Genomic DNA, 18,424 nt, shown 5'->3' on the forward strand with positions numbered 1-18,424 from the left:
GCAGGGAGGAAGGGAGACATAAAGGATTTTGCTTTTTATTAAAATTTAAAATATACCAATGTTTCCTCCAGTGAAAGATTTTTTTTAAAAAATTAAAATGTCTTTTAAGTGCATCTGCTACTTTCCTTTAACTGAAAAATGACTCTATGATAAAACTGAATATTGCTTTAAATGTGCAACTTCAGCAGATGCAATATGTGGCTAATTTGGGGAAAAAATGGATATTTCAGTGTTTTTTTTATATTATATTGAGTATACGGAGTCACGTGACCTCTTTAAATATTAATTTTAACAATAACATGGTGATGACGGCCTGAGGGCTTTTATTTTTAGAGGGTAAGTTATTGTTGGTGGCTAAAGAAGAGCAACACTATGCCTCCTGCTGAGCCTTGAAATAACCACCACTCTACTAGTTATGGCATCTTAAATGTGCAAAATACTCACCTGTTGCCAAAAGTTTCTCATTACTGAGTTACTGCAGCCAGTACCAACACCAGACCACTAGATGGCAGCAGTCTACTGGCCCACTGGAAACCACACGTTGTCTCTTAATCTAATGGCCTTACTTTCATATCAATTTACATAAAACTTCACATTAGTTTCTCCTTTATTTCAACCCCAGAGTGTATAACTGCAAATACAGAGGCTTCTGGTAACAGTCACTGTGTTTCACATCCATTCAGGTTTTAGTCAGGACAGTTTAAACACACATCAGCTGTATGAGCAGATGGATGGGAATCAGAATACACTGGAGCTGAAAGATGATTTTTTATTAGTGAAGTTTAACTTTTTTAAAAATGCATTTTACAAACTAAACACAATAATACAACAAGTAGGTTATAGTTGGCGATTTGTGTAGCTTTTTATGAGGATTTATATTTTTAGATCATCAAACTGTGCAAATAGATTCCACCTGAGACAAACTGGAGCTCCACATGTGAAGAAGTCAGAGACTCATGTTGGACCTCCTATTGGCTGTGACGCAGAGCGCGTCCTGTCCGGCGCGCTGCTGCTTCAGTCCTCCAGCTGGCACTCCGGCAGCTCTGCGCCTCCAGCCTCCAGCGCGCCCTCCGTCCCCCCCTCTCCCGTGACCCGCCGTCCCGTCAGTGGGGACCTCCAGGGCTGCCCTCAGGTGAACACAGAGCTCACATCCAGCCAGCCGGAGCAGGGGGATGACTGGGAGAAGTTGGGTTGTCCAGGAAAACCGGCGGTTCTGACGGTGCTGATCCAAGAGGCGCGCGGTCCTCCTCAAACAATATGATGTCTGCTATAGAGACCGGCGTGTACCAGCCTGCACAGCTGCTCAGCTGGGTCTACATGTCCCTGCAAGACACGCCGAGCAGCGCTTTCGATGGCTTCAAAGTGGAGTCGGACTCTTCTCCTCAGGACGTGAGCAGCTCCAAGCGCAGCGCAGCTGATCTGAGCTCCAACAACTATCTCAACAACTTCTTCCATCTGAGCAGTGAGGTAGAATGCATGTGATGTTCCGCGGGCACCGTGATTAACACTTTGCATGGCACTTTGGCTCCTCAGGCTGCACTTTGTCTGCAGCGTGTCCAAAAAAAACCTTCTCCCTCGGAAACACCATGTATTTTATCCTCCCATATTTCACTCTTGGTTATTTTTGTTGCCCATACAGTAAACCTCACCTGCATGCCTTCATTGGGTCGCACTGTGGTGAGAGGGCAGCATATGAATATGTGTTTTGTACCCCTGATATAGTGCCTGAGTGTGTTCAGACTGTTCTGGTGTCAGTGTGCAGCTACAGGAGGCTGAGAAGGACCTCTCAGAAGGTTTTTAAAAAATGCTCGCCCCGGCTGGCCCCTGCACGGTTCGGGGCAGAGTGAACCCAGTGGGGCTCGGTGTGGCTTAGTTTAACACTGGCCTACTGAAGAAAAGCAGAAAAAATGAAATTAAGCACTTTTGTTTACGCTGTGACCTCTAAATCCACCAAGTGCCGTATATTAACTCAGAAAACCGCTTTTAACTTTAGAAATGTGACAGCTCGGATGATATACTGACTGCACACATGCCAGATATGTAGTGGTTTAATGTCTCATGCAGAAGATTCCCAGCTGCAGTGTGCATCTGATTACAATCCTCTGTTTGTGATGCCCGCAGAGTAAACAGACAGTGTCAGCAGCCTGTTCTTCATGTTGGCCCTGCGGTGCCATAAGCACCCATCTCCTCCAGCAGCACAATGACGCTGATTATGTCGTGCCAGCGGGAGCAGTTGGAAGAATGCATGACAAAGGCATTTTGTTCCGACCGGGAAATGGACACGACTGGTTTCGCACAGCAAACGCAGTAAAGACAGCACATCTGCAGAAATCAAATAGTGTTGGCTACTGTCACGGAGACAAACAGGAGAATCAATCAGGGTGATGGACTGGCAGCCCGTGTCAAATGCTCTTTCATTGGAGGGCGCCAACAATAACCGTCAGTGTTTTAGTGACATGAGAGACACTTTTGTGCAAAGCTGAAACAATAGGTCAGTATACCAAAATAGGAAATTAATAAACATTTCTGCTGGTTCTTTTTCTCTCCGTTACATCAGTGGAAATGTGATATTTCTGGATTTCATCAGCGGCTGCAGCCCTGCTTTAGTCTGAGGAGGTCTCCACTGTGTGTCTCAACCTTTACATTCTTACGGCTCCAGTAATTTATCATCAGTGTTTTTCTCCAACAGGCCTTGAACAACAATTTCTACAAGAGGTCCTCCCCCTACGGATCCCTCAACAACATCGTGGATGGCCTGAGCTCCCTGGCGGACCACTTCTCGGACCTCTCCCTGTCCCCCGAGACACGCAAACCCAGCAAAAGGCCGCCACCCAACTACCTGTGCCACCTTTGCTTCAACAAAGGCCACTACATCAAAGACTGCCCTCAGGTGAGCCGGTCGGCGATGCCGTACATCTGCCAGGAGCAGATCTACTCCAGACTAAAACCGAAACAGCTGTGCAGCGTGTGGGCCATTTGAGCTGTCTGTCAAAGGCATGAAAATGTTTTGTGCGAGGTGCTGTCAGGAGAAAAAAAAAAGAATCGAGATTCATAAAGCGAACACGGTGACACGGCTCGCATCGAATCCACAGAACTTCCTCACGTTTGTCGGTGCTCACCAGAGGTTTAGTTAAACTGCATTTAAACTCTACATCTCAAGTGAGAATATTGTGTTTGTATTGTGTTTTTTCAGGGTGAAATAGATTCCCCAGCACATATTTGAATTAGATGTACCACCGCAGGCTGGTAATGAGCAGCAGATGCCAGATTGGATCTCGGAGCCGGGCCTTAATGAAAGATGATAGGTTTCTCTGTGGAACTAGGCACGACCTCTACTCCAAACATGAAAGAAATATTACCACCGCTTTATGTGCAGCTGTGCTTCCCCATTGATCATGTTCAGAGGGAAATGCCTGACATTTGTTAGGTGTAATGGAAATAATTAAATGACTGATGGGCAGGATGTGTCCGAGAAGCAAGGCAGCAAAAAGTAGAAATCCAAATAGCTGGTAAACTTTTTACTGGTCAATTATATAAAAGAAGCCTGTAAAGTCAAATTGCTTCCTGCTTTTGGTGATCCCCTAAAGTAAGAGCTGCAACATCCTCTGATTATTTCAGCGCTGGGTGATCCAACAGTTTCACTCTTTTCAGGTTTTGCCCAAATTCAATACAAAAGCCAAGTTAGAGTTTTTTAAAGTGTCAGACCTCATAATCGTGGGGTTATGATCTAAAACATTCGTGTTGTGGGTTCAAGAGATCAATTATTTGGCAACGGTGTCGAAAACATTCGCTTTACAGCACAGACAGCCTCATTTCTTGATGTGTTGCTGAATTCCTGCTCCGTAAGTCATTTGCTTTTCTGCCGATGAGAAGATTGCTGGAGCCGGCAGCCTGTTAGTTTATCTTTGCATAAAGACTGGAAATGGGAAAAGAGCCAGTCTGGCTCGGTCCAAAGACGCACAGCCCTTAATTGTTGGTTTTACACTTACATTTTTGCAGTGATTAAACAAATAAGATATCATTTGTGAGCTTTAGCGGAGCTGGTAGGAGGATTTGTTAAGTTTGCACCGAGCCAGGCAGCACGGTCGTCATGCTAAGCTAAGGTAACCGCATGCTCCGGCTAGCTCACATATTTCTGATTTGAGATATGAAACACCTGATCTAACTCTTTGTGGATCGGCAATATCAGCAAAGCATTCCTCTAAACCAAAAACAATGAGCAGAAATGTCCGTTCATTCTCAAGATCCTAATCCGCCCTGAGATCGCTCTCTCTCTGAAAGCTCATCACCTCCACACGCTGCCAGCGCTGATCGGTGCTGTTCGGCCTCGAACGCAGACCCTGCAGGAATGTGAGGAATGTGGAGAAAATATTCTGCATTGAGTTTATAGCCGCTAACACCCTCACATCTGTGCACACCTGGCAGTGGCTGCGAGAAGTAGGTGTGACATTCGGTTCGTTGCTTTCAGAAATACGCTCTCCATTCAAATGAAGCACCTTCAGACTTTACGACCAACACGGTGACACTCGGACCGATGAGATGAAACGCTGACCAGCACTGACCTGATGTGCTGCTGGTCTTCCACAGCAGCTCCAGATAACCGTCACTAAGACATCACCAGCATTTCCTCCAGTTGTTGCGTTAATCCCTAAAAACTCTGTGTATGTAAGTGACATATATAGTTTTTTTTTTCCCATGAAAATAATCCCTTCCTGCCTCAAAATGGCTCACATGTAACTCTAAACCTCCTGGAGAATGTGCAGAGACGGCTCCTCTGCTCACCTCCCATCCTGCTCCGACACTGTAAACCTGTGCTGATGTAGTATGAAAGTAATTCAGCTAAACATGTTAAAACCGGAAACCAATTCTAAAGAGGAATAGTGTTACAGAAAGCCACAACCCGCCAGTTCACAAGATCGGTTCCTAAGGTTTACGACCCCGGAAGTCTGAACCCTTCATTTCTAGACTCATCGATACGCTGTAGCTCCAAGCTGAAAACGCTCAACATCGACTGCTTACTTCACTCATCACGCGTCTCGTAACACGTAGGAAAAACCATACGAACAAGTCTTGCGTTAGACTTTTCTATGCACATCCTTTGTGGAGGAAATTCGTGGTTTGTCCCAACAAGCTTTGCTGTTCAAAGATGCTCCGACCGCGTCGACCGGCCGCGTCGATGTGGCCGATTGTCAGAGTCGCTCAGGTCCACGCTCGCCTGTTTATCCTGCATCAACAAACCGACGGGGACGTTGTTACGAGATAATCTGCTTCATTTGCTTCGTCTGTGAGCCATCGTAATGTTTTCACTCACTGGTGTAATTTGAGCCTTAAGATTGAATAACTTTGATGTAACCAAAGTTACCGCAAGAAAAACTGAGCACATCCTTGGAATCAGCAAACTGCAAAACGAATGATCTCAAAGCTCTTTTTTATGACGTGATGTACCCCCTCTTATTAGCAGCCATGACTTTCCTTGGACTGCTTGTTTCAGGCTCTCGTGGCCGACTGGTTTGCCCAGAAGCTGCAGTGGGCAGGAATCAAAGACTGTCACGGCTCAGTAAGATGAGAGAAGACGCGTACAGCGGAGTGGGAGAGGCCTTTAACAGCCTTTTTTTTAGGTGGAATGGGGCCCATCTTAACTTTAAAAATCTGTTTCTTTGATAAAGAAGCATGTGGTACCTCGACAGAAGCCTCAGGTGATGAAACATAGTGAAGAAGGCAAAGTGCCAGTCCATGCATTTGGGTTGCGGTCCAACCTGAAGGTATGCGATATACTATCTATGCTGTACTCAGCGGTAAACATCCTGTTGACGGCATAGTGGAGAGTTGAGTTACTTGCTCCACGAGGAGGTTAAGACGTCAAAGCATTGCTCTGAGATATTTACGATTCTTCTTCGCAGCCTCTCCCTTTAAAATGTGCAAAATCTGGAAGCCATTTCTGCGCCTGGCTCTCGGCCGTCCTCGCTCTGCTTCAGAACGATGATGTCAGATTTTATCATGTGTTGCTCATATTCCAGACCCAAAGCGGTGATTATGGAGCTGTCGCTGTCACAAAAGGACTCTTCAGCTGAAGCCGAGATCAACGTCCTCCTGAAGCTGTAACTAATGAACAAACTGCTTTTTGTTCTTGTTGGCTGGAATCTGAGGCATTTTTCGCTCCAGACAGCTGAAATCCATACTTCTGGAGCGCTTTTGATGTCTCACGGCATGTCGGGGCGCAGGAAAACCACCGCGTGTCCAACTTGCAATTAAATAAGACTTCTTAAGATGAGCTGTGTTGTTTTTAAGCTGCTTTCCAGTTTTTGTGTGCGAGTGCACGCTGAGCACCTTTCACCCTCTAACCCGGGGTCGCAGCATTCTAATGACGTCTTGCCAATTAAGTAGCTGGACCCGGTTACTGTACGGAGAATACACAAGTGACAGAGTGCTGACAGTAAATGGGTGTATGGTGGGAAGGGCTTGGGATAAATAAGGAGAGCATTGTTTCTGCAGAGGGGCTGTGGAACCAAAGGTCAGGAAGTCAGGCTGTATTGTTCGAGCGGCTCTGCTTGGCTGGAGGCATCGCCGTCTCTTTCTCCCCGTCTGTGCAGAGAAGCTACTACCGGACTCTCCTTTAAAGAGCCGGCTGCCCAGAGACGACTCCATCCACCGCGTGTTTTTGGAAACAGTGGGTAGCACAGGAAGAGGGTGTATGTCTTTACAGTTACAGTTTAATCATGTTTGAATGAAGGGAAAAAGTCTGCTTCGATGATTAGTTAGCACGGGGACGGGGCAGCGTTGGCTAGCTGCAGGGATTGAAGGAGGAATTCCTTGATTTATGTTTGTACTTTGAAAGTCAACAAAGATATTTTTAGCTTTAAGTTGCTTAAGTTCCGACCACCCATGATTCAGTATCCTTAATGTGTCACTTCTCACTGAAGGACAAGTTTGACATTTAACCAAGAAACAGTCCAACACCAAACACTTCTTTTTTGTATGGATTAAACAGACAAGATTCAGCATGTTAAAGGCCCCGTCTGGTGAAAATCTACCTTTGTTACCATGTTAACATGAACATATGTGACCATCTACATGAAATCAGTCACATTGCACCCTGGGCTATATCCCAGATACAGCCTGGATTACGTTAACACGTTGGGTTTGTTACTTAGGTTGGTCCATTTAGTTGTTTTCTACATGTAGGTAACATTTAACATTACAGATCGCTGTCAAACACCGTCAGCCTGCGTGAGCGGTAACACCAACGTGTGCACTCGTGAGCCATGTGTCACTGCCAGCCAATCCTGTCCCGTGATTTGCGTCATGTGGTAGCAACATGCCGCTTTTGTTTACGCACAATAGCCCAGGGCGCAACGGTTTCGTGCAGATGGGTCCCATATGAGGCTTTTTACATCCCACAAGACGTATTTTAAACTAAATAAGCAGTCGTGGCTGAACATTTTCATCCTGAAGCTGCAGCGTCTCGATGACAAAAACACAGATTCAGACTTCTGGAGTTTCCGACGTAACGAAAGAACCGATCGGGTCAACTTGCAGGGTGGGACTTTCTGGATCATCATGCTGGAGAATCTATTTGCCCTTGTGCAGCATAGAGTAGCTTCACAGCGTTTGAGCGGAGTTGTGAGTGAGCTGGTGTGCTTGAGCTGCACATCCTAAAGGAGGCAATGACGTAGAGGCACATCTAATCCATTTTAAGGCTCTGAAGGATTATTGTCATGAAAAATCTCCTCGAAATCTAACTCTGATACAAAGAGATCAGTTTTAGGAGTTAAAAAGCAGGACTTCCTGTCTGCTCCTGTTCTAAGTCTTTGTGTCAGGCTAAGCTAGCTGCAGCTTTACAGACACAACAGGGAGGTCAGCCTTTCACATGACATCAAACTTCTCCCAGAAATGCTTCAGGGTTTGCTTCTACAAGATTCTTCTATCAGGTTAAAAAGCCTGACGTCCTGATTTAGCCTCTTTTTTTTTTCCATTCATGGCTTAACAGTTTTGATGTAGTTGTTCATACTAACCCTTAAAAAATGTGCCCTTTCAAGAACTTCCTCTCGGGATCAATAAAGTTTTATCTTATCTTAAAGTGAACATGCAGTGAGGAAGCAGTTAGCCTAGCTGCCTGGAAACAGGAGGAAACAGCTGGCTTACCTCTGTCAGAAGTTAGAGAAAGCCTTCAGACCAGCATCTCTAAAGCCGACTAGGTGACATGGAAAATCTTATGTGGTTGATCCAAAGTCACACCACAGTGTGAAAACAGTTGGTTGTGGGGGCTAATTCTAAGATGGGGAGTTTTTTTTGTCCAGCAGTGTTAACATAATTATTGAGTCACTTATGAGCTCTAGAGGTGGAGGAATGATATCTTTGTTGATCACAGGACGCACATGCATCAGTGTGAGCCTGTGTTTGGATCAGTTAAAGTAACGCAGCGATAACAGGAAGTCTGATTTCATGGTTTAGACGTTTTTTAAGCGTTGAGCTGGACCCTGTACCTCCGTCCAGGTGGGATAACACACTTCACACTGTACCTGGAGAACCTCGAGCAGCACCGGCGTCTCATCACTGCTGCTGTGGTCCTTTTGTTTCCTCTGCTGATAACCGTCTTATCGGCCCACAATATGCGGCTCTGTTGCTTTTGGCTGAAACATCTGCTGAGGAGGATGAGCAGGATGAAGGGAAACCCTGGAATGTGGGCTAGATAGGCTCCCTCTGATAAACACTGTCATCCACTCAAACCTGATGAACATACAGGAAAATATGCTTCAGAGCGTTGGCGTTTGTGCGATCGCATGCTTTCAGCGTGAAGTCACTTTTGTTTTCCTGGAGGACTTGGCCATTTTAAATTACAGTCTTTCCAGTTTCAGTGACGTCTGAGGGGAAGCAGAGGAAAATGAACTACAATCACAAAGTTTGTCTCTAACTGTGCTTCAATCACATCTTTAGTCGTATATTATTTGGATCTCGGTACCTACCGGTTCCCACACTGCCGTCATGAGATGTCACCTTCCTCAGTCCGACTCTGCTGCAGTTCCAGAGAATATTTTCCTGTTGCGTTTCTTGTTTGCCTGCCAGCCCACCTGCCCCTGCCATTCACGCTTTGTGAAACATAATGCCAGTTTACAGCTGTATATGTCATCAGGCTGACAGGGAGCTCAGGCAGATTCTGGACAGAGCAGAGAGCGCATTGGTAGCTTATCCTCCTCCTATGAAAGCAATACTGTGTGTGAAATAGATGCAGAGGAGTGTAACGTCTGTCAATGTGTGTTCGTGGGAATCATTCTGCTCGTTTCAAGGTTCTGTTTGCTCCTAAAAATGATGGATTGGAAATCTGGAGAGCCGTGCAAGAAAATACAAAAACAATCCTCCTGTCTTTGGCCTCCAGTTGTTTGTATCTAATCATGTTTATTTTGGATTGAAGGTTAATCCAGTCAGTATCTGAGATGATCTGTAGATTTGCTGCATAGAAGCATTTCAGCTCCGTGCTGTATCTGCATTAAAGAACCATCGGAGGTTCTGATGTTTCTGTAAACGGAGCGTTTGGCTCTAATCTGTTCTGGAGAAGAGGAAGCTCCGTTGAGCAGGACGTCGGCTGGCCGGAGGACGTCTCGCGTGTTGTTTTCTTAAATCGCTGCTTTGTGCTTTGTGCTCGTCATTGTGTTTGAAGCTGGCAAAGAAGATTCGTCCACATTCAAACCGTGTTCAAGCCGGAAAGGCAGCGACAGAGAGAGCATCTGTGCATGAATAAAACAACAGCTAGTTCCCAGATTCATATGCAGTAACTGTGATTAACTGACCTCCCCGTCCTGTCTGTCAGCGTTATACTGAGATACCAAGTTGACAAGTCAAGTATTAGAAGGCAGGATGGTTTAGATCTATTAGCACCAGGGTGTAAAAGAGAAAGAAAATGACTTTTATTTATTAGACGTTTCTATCTGAATGTTTAAACTGTCATTTACTTCATTAAATATGTCAGATTTCTTTAATATTGCTGCTGTAAACACAGACTGTCTGAATCTTTCCTGAACTGTTTCTGCCTTGTATTGAAAAGATGTCATCAGAACATAAAATCTGAATTCTGACTCACTTTTTTATTGATAAGTTTAAGTGTTAATGCCACAGACTTGTTTGGTTTCCTTTAAAATCAGCAGAAACTAGAATCCAGTGGAGCCTGAAGTCTTCAAATGACACATTTTGTCCTATAAAGCCAAAGATCTTCACTTTATAATAGTATTAAACAGAGAAACAGCAGTAATTCCTTCACATTTAAAAGGCCGTAACCAGGGATTGTTTGGTATTTTTACTGGATAACTGATTTGAGCAAATAATCCTTTACTGCTGCTAATTAATCAGCTGCTCGTTTGCTTCTCTGTGCTCACAGTAACAGTTGCCCTCTTAATAAATCTATTCTGTCTTTAGGGAAAATGGAAACTCGTGCAGTCGTTTGTTGTTTCAAACCTTCCTGGATACGCTAACTGATTTCACAAGATAATAAAAAACTATGACTTAAGTCAGCATCAGAGTGTTTGAAACGCTGGAGAGCCAAAGCTGAGGGTTCCAGTCCAGGCACTAATGTGTTGTTTTGCTTTGGTAACAGCTGGGCTTCTCCCCGATGCTGTGGGGGGCTGATACGAATTAAACCCAGAGAGAGAGAGATGTGGGTTTGTTAGTGTGCAGTAATTGACCACATGGTGTCCAGTAGGCTCGGTGTTGCCGTGTTCTCCAGGACCATCGTCTCATGGGGGCATGGGAGTGGGGGAGAGAGGAAGGAGGGCGGGCGGGGGTGAGGATTTGGAGTAGTCCATTGTTTATCCTGATGGTTTCCAGATGATGGCAGAGGGAGGCAGCCACCTCCTGGGCCTCTCTCACTAGGCTGCAAAGGATCCGGGCCAAGCTTATCTGCTGCAGCCTGAAAATCTGGCTTCGCATCGTTCGGTGCACTCTGGGGCCGATTCAAGTTACACAACATAAGTTACGACTGTGGGATGGGATGTGTTGTAATACACACAATAAATGAATTCAATGTATGTTTGTCTTAAAGCAGAACAGTTTCTCACATGTCACGGCGGGCCGCAGGGCTCTTCCATCACACGTGAAGAATGTGTTTCTGGAGGAAAGTTCTGACTGATTTCTGTTCCTGTGCAACATAAAAACATGTAATTGTGCTCATAAACCTCTAGCTTTTGAATAAGTCCAGATCATTGCACCTTCATGTTTTTGCAGTGCGAGAGGAGCTATAAGGAGTTTGGTCCAGACAGAAACGTCTCAACAACGAGAACACAGACTGAGATTAGATGTGGGATCATGGTCTCCACAGGATGTCCTGATTACCCCCCGACTTCATTTCCTCACAGCGGTGCACCATATCAGGACATTTTTAGTTTTTAGTGTAACGTCCCTACAGGTGTTAGTTAGATGAGCATAAAAACAACCAGTCATGTCCTGCTCAGGATAAACTGTAATAAATGAATCCCGTCTGCCTCAGCAGATTTTTCTTTAGCTCAAACTAGCAAATGCTAGCGTGCTAAGATACTAAAAACTGAGATGAAAAACAGGCGAAACGCTGTAAGTGCTGCACATTAGCATGCTAGCAGTTTGAGCTAGCATTTAGTTAAAAGCATTGCCTAGCGTGGCTGTAGATGGTCTACGTTTTTATCTGTGGGGTTGTTGCACCGGGCTGCAAGGTGGGGCAGTTGGTAGCACTGTTGCCTCGCAGCTAGAAGGTCGCCGGTTGGCGTCCCGGTGAGGACACCCGGGATCTTCCTGCGTGGAGTCTCCATGTTCTCCCCGTGCAGCGTGGGTTCTCTCCGGGTTCTCCGGCTTCCTCCCACAGTCCAGAAACATGCTGAGGTTAATTGGTGATTGTAAATTGTCCGTAGGTGTGAATGTGAGTGTGCTTGGTTGTCTGTCTCTAAGTGTAGCCCTGTGATAGACTGGTTACCTGTCCAGGTGAACCTGCCTTCACCCTGAGTTAGCTGGGATAGGCTCCGCCCCCTAGTGAGGATTGAGCGGTGTATAGATAATGAATGGATGGATTGTTGTACCCCATCTCTCCTCTCTCCACCTCACCCTAACCAGTGGAGGCAGATTGCCGCCCTCACTGGTTCTGCTGGACAGTTCGACCCGTTAAAAGAGAGTTTTTATCCAAGTGCTTGCTCATAACGAATCCCTGTGTTTCTGTAAAGTTAATATTCGTTACATAAATCTGTAATGTCGGGCTTATGTCTGAGTTGGACGGCACTTTGGTTCAACTTCTGTTTTTAATGTTTTATATAAATAATGGTGACTTGAGTTTTTCATTGACTTGATTCCTGGAGTTCCAACTGAAACATGACGAATCAGTTTTAACTTTCACGTGTCATCGTTTTCAGCGTCAATGTGGCTGTTTTGAATAATCAGCAGAAGTGATGATGTGGAGTTTTATCGTGATGCTACCATTAGGCGTCCTGTGTGCAGATGGCCTGATGGTGGGGTTTTTGTGCATTTTTCTGCCGACACTCAAACTTTCCTGCTTCCCACAAGACTGTCCTGTCCGTTCACTGTCAGGTCAAAAGTGTGAGTTTCATTTGTCGGCTGTCAGTGTGACATCTTTGAAGGGACCAGTGGAAACACCGGAGTGTGCCATGCCCTTTGCTGCCCTGTGGGCTCCAGGCCTTAGGTAGAGTTTGTTTTACTTGTTCTGAAGAGTGAAAGCTGTTTCCTCCCTCAGGAAGATGATGATCCGTCTGCTCTCCCCGTAGGCGCTCGAGAAACAAGTCTGCCATCAAAACTGACCTCCCACAGTGCCTCATGGTGGCTAAATGATGCAAACACAGGCCTCAGAAGGCTTCACAGTGGCCCTCGCGCTGCTGGAGCCTCAAACATGTTTTGTTAAACACATGTAGTCCTGGAAATGAATAAAATGATCTGTTAGAAGTTTTCAACCTGACATGTGTTCCCGCTGTGAAATCCAAACAGAGCTGGATGCGAGCTCCTCCGGTGGCGTGGATTCACTCTTAATTTCGACTTGCCCTACTTTTCAGCCGAGGTGCTTCTAATTTAAAGCAGGCTTGTCGAGATGATTTTTTAGTGATGGGTTTAGGTTTTTGTCATGTTACAAAAGTGCAGAGTTCATCTGGGTTTTATTTCCTCCCCGCTAAGATCTCTGCGTCCTGATTGGTGGGCTGGGGCCAGCTGGGAGGGATGACAGAGGGCCTGAGGTATTTGTCCTATAGCAGCGAGGCCTCTCCAATTGGTCCCCCCACAGGCCCGGGCCTCCTTTATGGTCCCCTGGGATCACAGCTGGAGGGAGGGAGTTCATTTCTAATGGGAAAGCTGAGACTCCTTCTTTTCTGTCCAACAAATAAATTACGACTAACAATTCCAATATAGTCGGACCACTTTGGAGCAAAACACTGAAACGTCTCCGTTTGCTTCTGTAGCATCAACACAGTCCTTCTGAAACTAGTTTGTGATGTGAGGCTTGTTGTTTCATCACTGGGAGAGTTAATCAAGCATCAAAGAACGCATCCCATCGCTGGGACGAAGCTGGACTGTGCTGACCACCAACAGGGCTGCTATCACTCCTCCTCCCATCACGCTGACTTGGCCGCCCTCCAAACACACCATATAGGTCTCTCCCAGTTAGGAGGTGGTGACAGGCAAAAGCCAGAATGTTTGCAGAGCTGTTGAGGTTTACACATTTAGACGTGAGGCCAATAACGTGTAAAAATCTGAATTTTCCACCCAGGCTCGGCCCAAAGGCGAAGGCCTGACCCCGTATCAGGGAAAGAAGAGGTGCTTCGGTGAATATAAATGCCCCAAATGCAAAAGGAAGTGGATGAGCGGGAACTCCTGGGCCAACATGGGACAAGAATGTATCAAGTGCCACATCAACGTTTACCCTCACAAGCAGGTAGGAGTCCATCTGGACAGAGACCATCAGGAAGCTGGGCCGGCTCCTCGGGGCCCCCTCAGCTAGCAGGGCGTCCCCCTACGTCTAATTCTGTTCATATGGATCCTGTGGAAGTTTTTAAATGTGCCCCACTGACTGTTTTCAGCAAATTCCTGCAGTCCAAGCCTTGCAGGAAAACCCTGCTTCACTGCACACAACATGGCAGTAAACTAATTTATGCTCGGCGGCTACATGCTGCTACAGTACGCTCCCTTGTAGTTTGACCCTGGAGGTCAGGAGCTGGTCCAGGTCGGAGTATCTGCAGGAGAGGCAGGAAAGATGTCTTCATCCCCGGGTTCACAAATCACAGCTTAGGTTCTGTGCAGCTTAATTGCACTGAGTATCCTTGTTTAAAGGAACCAGGTTTAAATTTAACCCTGTCTGGAGACATACGCTAAATACACGGCGCCAAAATGAAGAGTTAGCAGGAAGTCAGGAACTATTAAAAATAAAAGCCTGAAATTTTGACAGTTATCTCTCATCCTGTCATTGATTCAGAATCTGCAATACTGAACAAGTAGACCAGCGTGAATATGTCCAATCATTGAGCTCACATTAACAAAATAAACATCATGCAGAAGTCAGCTGGTGATGTTTTCTGAACCGTGTGTAGCTGCAAGTACCAATAATTAGAAACAGAACATATAGCACAAGTTTTAATATGAAAAACTTGATCACAAAAGTTTTTTTAAAAAAGCTATTTTTGTTGAACTTTCATCACTGATTGAACAGAAAACAAAGGTGCGCCAGACAGACGAATAAGAACAGACTTATAGCAGTTTTTCAAAATAAAAGTCTGCCGTGTTGTAAATACTGAGGGGAACATATCCGCTCTGATTCCCCACAAAATCTTCACCCATACTACTACAGACACCAAGCTGATTTAGTTTTATTTTTATTTTAAATACAGGCATTTTTTTAGTTGTTACATGCAAGTACACGTGGTTCACAAACACCACTAGTTCACGTCTGCATCACCATTTTTTTTAAATGTTTGCCTGCAGATTGGACTTTTCATTGCAGCTTTACTTTTTTTAAAAATTCAGCTTCCCCACAGTCACAGACTAGTTGATCTACTCGTCTAAACTTGAAGATTTTGACTCAATGGCTCGACTAGAAATACCAGTGAAAATCATGTTTAAGAGTTTCTGACGTGTTTCCATCGAAACGTGGCCTCAAATTTCAATTAGCAAAAAAACAAAAACATGCTGAAAATGGGTCAACGGGCAATTTAAAAAAGTAAAAGAAAAAAAGACATGGGAAAGTATTTGATATATCCACCTAAAACGTCACAAATGCTTCTATAAACCACCCTAACTTATGCTGTAGGAGTCAGAGCTGGTCGAGCCGAGATGTTTGAAGCGTCACCAATCTCTGCTTGTTTTTTCAGAGACCTCTGGAAAAGCCCGACGGACTGGACGTGTCCGACCAGAGCAAAGAACATCCACAACACCTGTGTGAAAAATGCAAAGTCCTCGGCTACTACTGCCGCCGTGTGCAATAACACGCCGCGCCGGCCTTAAACACTCCTCAGAAGTCTGGTCAAGAAGGGACGGTTATACTGTAGTTACTAAAACAAGATGATAATAAGTCGTAGTTGTAATGGAAAGCATCTAACGGTTTACTCTGACACTGTGACTCTCAGCATAAGAGGCAGAACGTTTCTACAATATGTCTCAGTGGAGAACTGATTAGATTTTTTACACTTGCTGGGTTCTTGTTAGTCGCTCAGTTATCATCATGTGAACTTTCATTCTACGTCTTAACGATGAACCGACTGTGAATTAAGAAGCTCCGCGTCCGTCTTCTCTCAACATGTTGGAACTCAACAGATGAAGATTCTCTTTTACATGTTTGTATATTTCAGAAATAACTTAAATGAACTGTTTTTTTTTTTGTTTTCTGTATAAAATATGCAAGACTTTACTAAGGAGCAGTATTAATGTGTATCTGCATTATTCTCTGTATTATCAGTTCTGGTGGGTACATCACTTTGAATATATTTTTAAGCCATACTGTTCTGTTGAATATTATACGTTGTGAAGGAATATATTAGCCAACTAACATGTAGTCTTTATATACCATGTGCTTCAGTTTGTTGTGATTCATTCCCAAGTTTTTAAACTTTACGGTGGAGACATTTTATTTTCTAATAGAGGAAATTACAGCAGTTCTGTTTTGGCACCCGGTGCTAAAAAAAACTCACCAAAGTGCTTTTTTTATGGGTCATGATGTCTCATATGTAACATGAGACAAAAAAATAACAGGATAAACACATGAATGTACCGAGGACAGTGAAGGATGGAGGGTGTGAGGCTGTTTTTCACTGGAGCTGTGACAGAAACACCTTCTGAGCAGTGAAACGCCGTTTAATGTGCCTTAACCTGAGTAACCCATGAGATGGATCCCTTTCTCCTGTAATGTTTTTGCATTAAAATGTATTTAAACATGTTCTCCGGTGCGACTCTGTCTTGACGTCGGTGGCTTTTGAATCCATCCGTGGTTCTGGGGGGTTCTGGGAACGCCGCGTAGCCGACAACTGATAACATCACAGCCTCTCTTCAACATTAGCTGATCCAGATGTTACACATTTTTATCTCCCCACAACAGAAAACATCAGAATCCACGCGTCTCTCAGTGTCGTCGAGCATCTGGGAAACTTTACCGACGGTGAACGAGATCAGATTTGGCTTCAACGCCCTCTGATGCGCTGCTGCTGGCAACCCTGCAGCACGCCGCCATGCGAAACGAACAGAAACATCTCCCCGTTCAGAGGCAGCTACACCAGACGACGTGGGCCATAAGCCGTCTGGACGGGCTTCAGCAGAACAAATACTCGGTGGAATAAGATCATTAGTCAACTGAAGCTGATGAGGAAAGCAGGAGGCGGGAAGAACGACCGAACACTGATGTCATCAAACGTTTTCCCAACACGGACACACACCTTCGACTGCGTTGTTTCAGACAGTTTTTAGTTTTTTTCAAATGCAGAACGTCTCTTTTGGGGCTTTCTCATGTCACGGTTTGACATCTAAGTAAAATAAAAACAGCAGGACGAGCTCACAAATCCAGAAAAACTCTTTATTTTTCAAATAAATGCTCCGTTCCCCGAAATGTACGTCACGTAATGTACGGCTCCCGTTGAAATACGATAGAAGTTAATTCTACTTTACAAGTTCACATTTTATAGCATGACTCAGTGAAGTGCGTCGTTACCTGAATAAAAAACACCGTTTAAACCTACAAAAATAAGAGTGAGGTTCTGAGTTCTGAGCGTCTTCAGCAGAACTCTGCGCCGTCAGAGAGTCTCTTTCTGTTGAAGCTACAGCAGGAGACGAGACCACGACATGGAGTCTACTGGAGCTCCCCGCAATCTGTGATCGTGATCCTCTTGGAGGTCCGCCCGGTCCGTGAACCGAAAGCCTCGACTTTCCTGACCACGTCCATTCCCTCCTTGACGCTGCCAAACACAACATGTCTGCCATCCAGCCTGAATGAAGACGAGGTTTATTTTAATACTGATGATCTCCGCTGGGGTTCAGAGGAGGCGTGTTGTTGAGTTGTGCCACTGGTTTTGCTCTTGTTCTGATATTTTAGGACGTCATTCAAATCTTGGCAATTTTCTGCTTTCGTGCCAAAAACATTTTTAAGAATTTGCTGCTTTGACCAAAACTCTTGTTTCCAGAAAGGTGAGAAAAACAACGAATCTCAATCATAACTAAACCCATAACTTTTAAATAAAATAACCAACAAAAGGCCGTCTACAAGCCAGCAGAACACTAACAGCATGATGCAACTTTAACAGATCTGATATTTAAAAAGAGGAAATTTATTTTAAAAAAGGAAAAAAGAACCCGTGAGCAGAGTCTTTGGTGTAACTGGACTGTAAAGATTGAATTGCTGCACAACCTGCACTGTAATGAAGCACATGTGCAGCAATACTCAACTTAAAATACACCAAACTGGACTGAGAGCAGGTATTACAAAGTTCTACGTGTTGTAAAATACACTGAACTCACATTCTTTCTGTTTCTATGAATTTAAAATGTATAATAGCTTAACTATCATCAGCTCTTGTTCTGATGTTTATGATGCGTGTCGGTACGTACCACTCTGTTTTACTGGTGCAGATGAAGAACTGGGATCCATTGGTGTCGGGTCCAGCGTTGGCCATCGACAAGATACCTGCAGCAGCGTAACAGACTCAGTCAGATCAAAACAACGACTCACAAATCTACACAACAGATTGTTATGATGGAGCTTCAGTTACAAAGTTGGTGCATTCACATGTAGTGGCCAGTTTCAGGAAACCACACAGGTTATTTGAGCCACATTTGCAACGTGCTGCCACCTGCTGGCGACACACGGGCATGACATGACCTTCTAAAAATCTTTTCAGTGACCCTCTTGTAAAGGTTCAGGCGTCCTCACATGTGTTCATAGCCTCCCGTTAAAGAAGGAAAACACAACTTCAGTCACTGAAATAAGATGAAATTGACAAAA

At 44.8% G+C, this 18,424-nt stretch overlaps 2 protein-coding genes across 2 annotated transcripts in view; one reads left to right on the plus strand and one right to left on the minus strand.

Moving 5' to 3' along the window:
- The first annotated feature begins 753 nt into the window (after positions 1 to 753).
- LOC103369865 (zinc finger CCHC domain-containing protein 24-like) lies at positions 754 to 16,372 on the plus strand. Its single transcript, XM_008298706.1, has 4 exons — positions 754 to 1,467; positions 2,690 to 2,890; positions 13,718 to 13,882; positions 15,312 to 16,372. The coding sequence occupies exons 1-4, from the start codon at positions 1,258 to 1,260 to the stop codon at positions 15,423 to 15,425; spliced, it is 690 nt and encodes a 229-aa protein (XP_008296928.1). The 5' UTR covers positions 754 to 1,257; the 3' UTR covers positions 15,426 to 16,372.
- A 612-nt stretch (positions 16,373 to 16,984) lies between these two features.
- ppifb (peptidylprolyl isomerase Fb) overlaps positions 16,985 to 18,424 on the minus strand; it is a 4,733-nt gene continuing 3,293 nt past the window's right edge. Inside the window, exons 5-6 of the mRNA XM_008298707.1 lie at positions 18,031 to 18,106; positions 16,985 to 17,411 (exon numbers count right to left, since the gene is read on the minus strand). Of these exons, the coding sequence (XP_008296929.1) occupies positions 17,276 to 17,411; positions 18,031 to 18,106 (212 nt within the window). The 3' untranslated portion in view covers positions 16,985 to 17,275. The remainder of the gene's footprint in view (positions 17,412 to 18,030; positions 18,107 to 18,424) is intronic.

The sequence above is a fragment of the Stegastes partitus genome, unplaced genomic scaffold (assembly GCF_000690725.1).
Source record: "Stegastes partitus isolate 25-593 unplaced genomic scaffold, Stegastes_partitus-1.0.2 Scaffold1342, whole genome shotgun sequence".
Taxonomy (NCBI): domain Eukaryota; kingdom Metazoa; phylum Chordata; class Actinopteri; family Pomacentridae; genus Stegastes; species Stegastes partitus.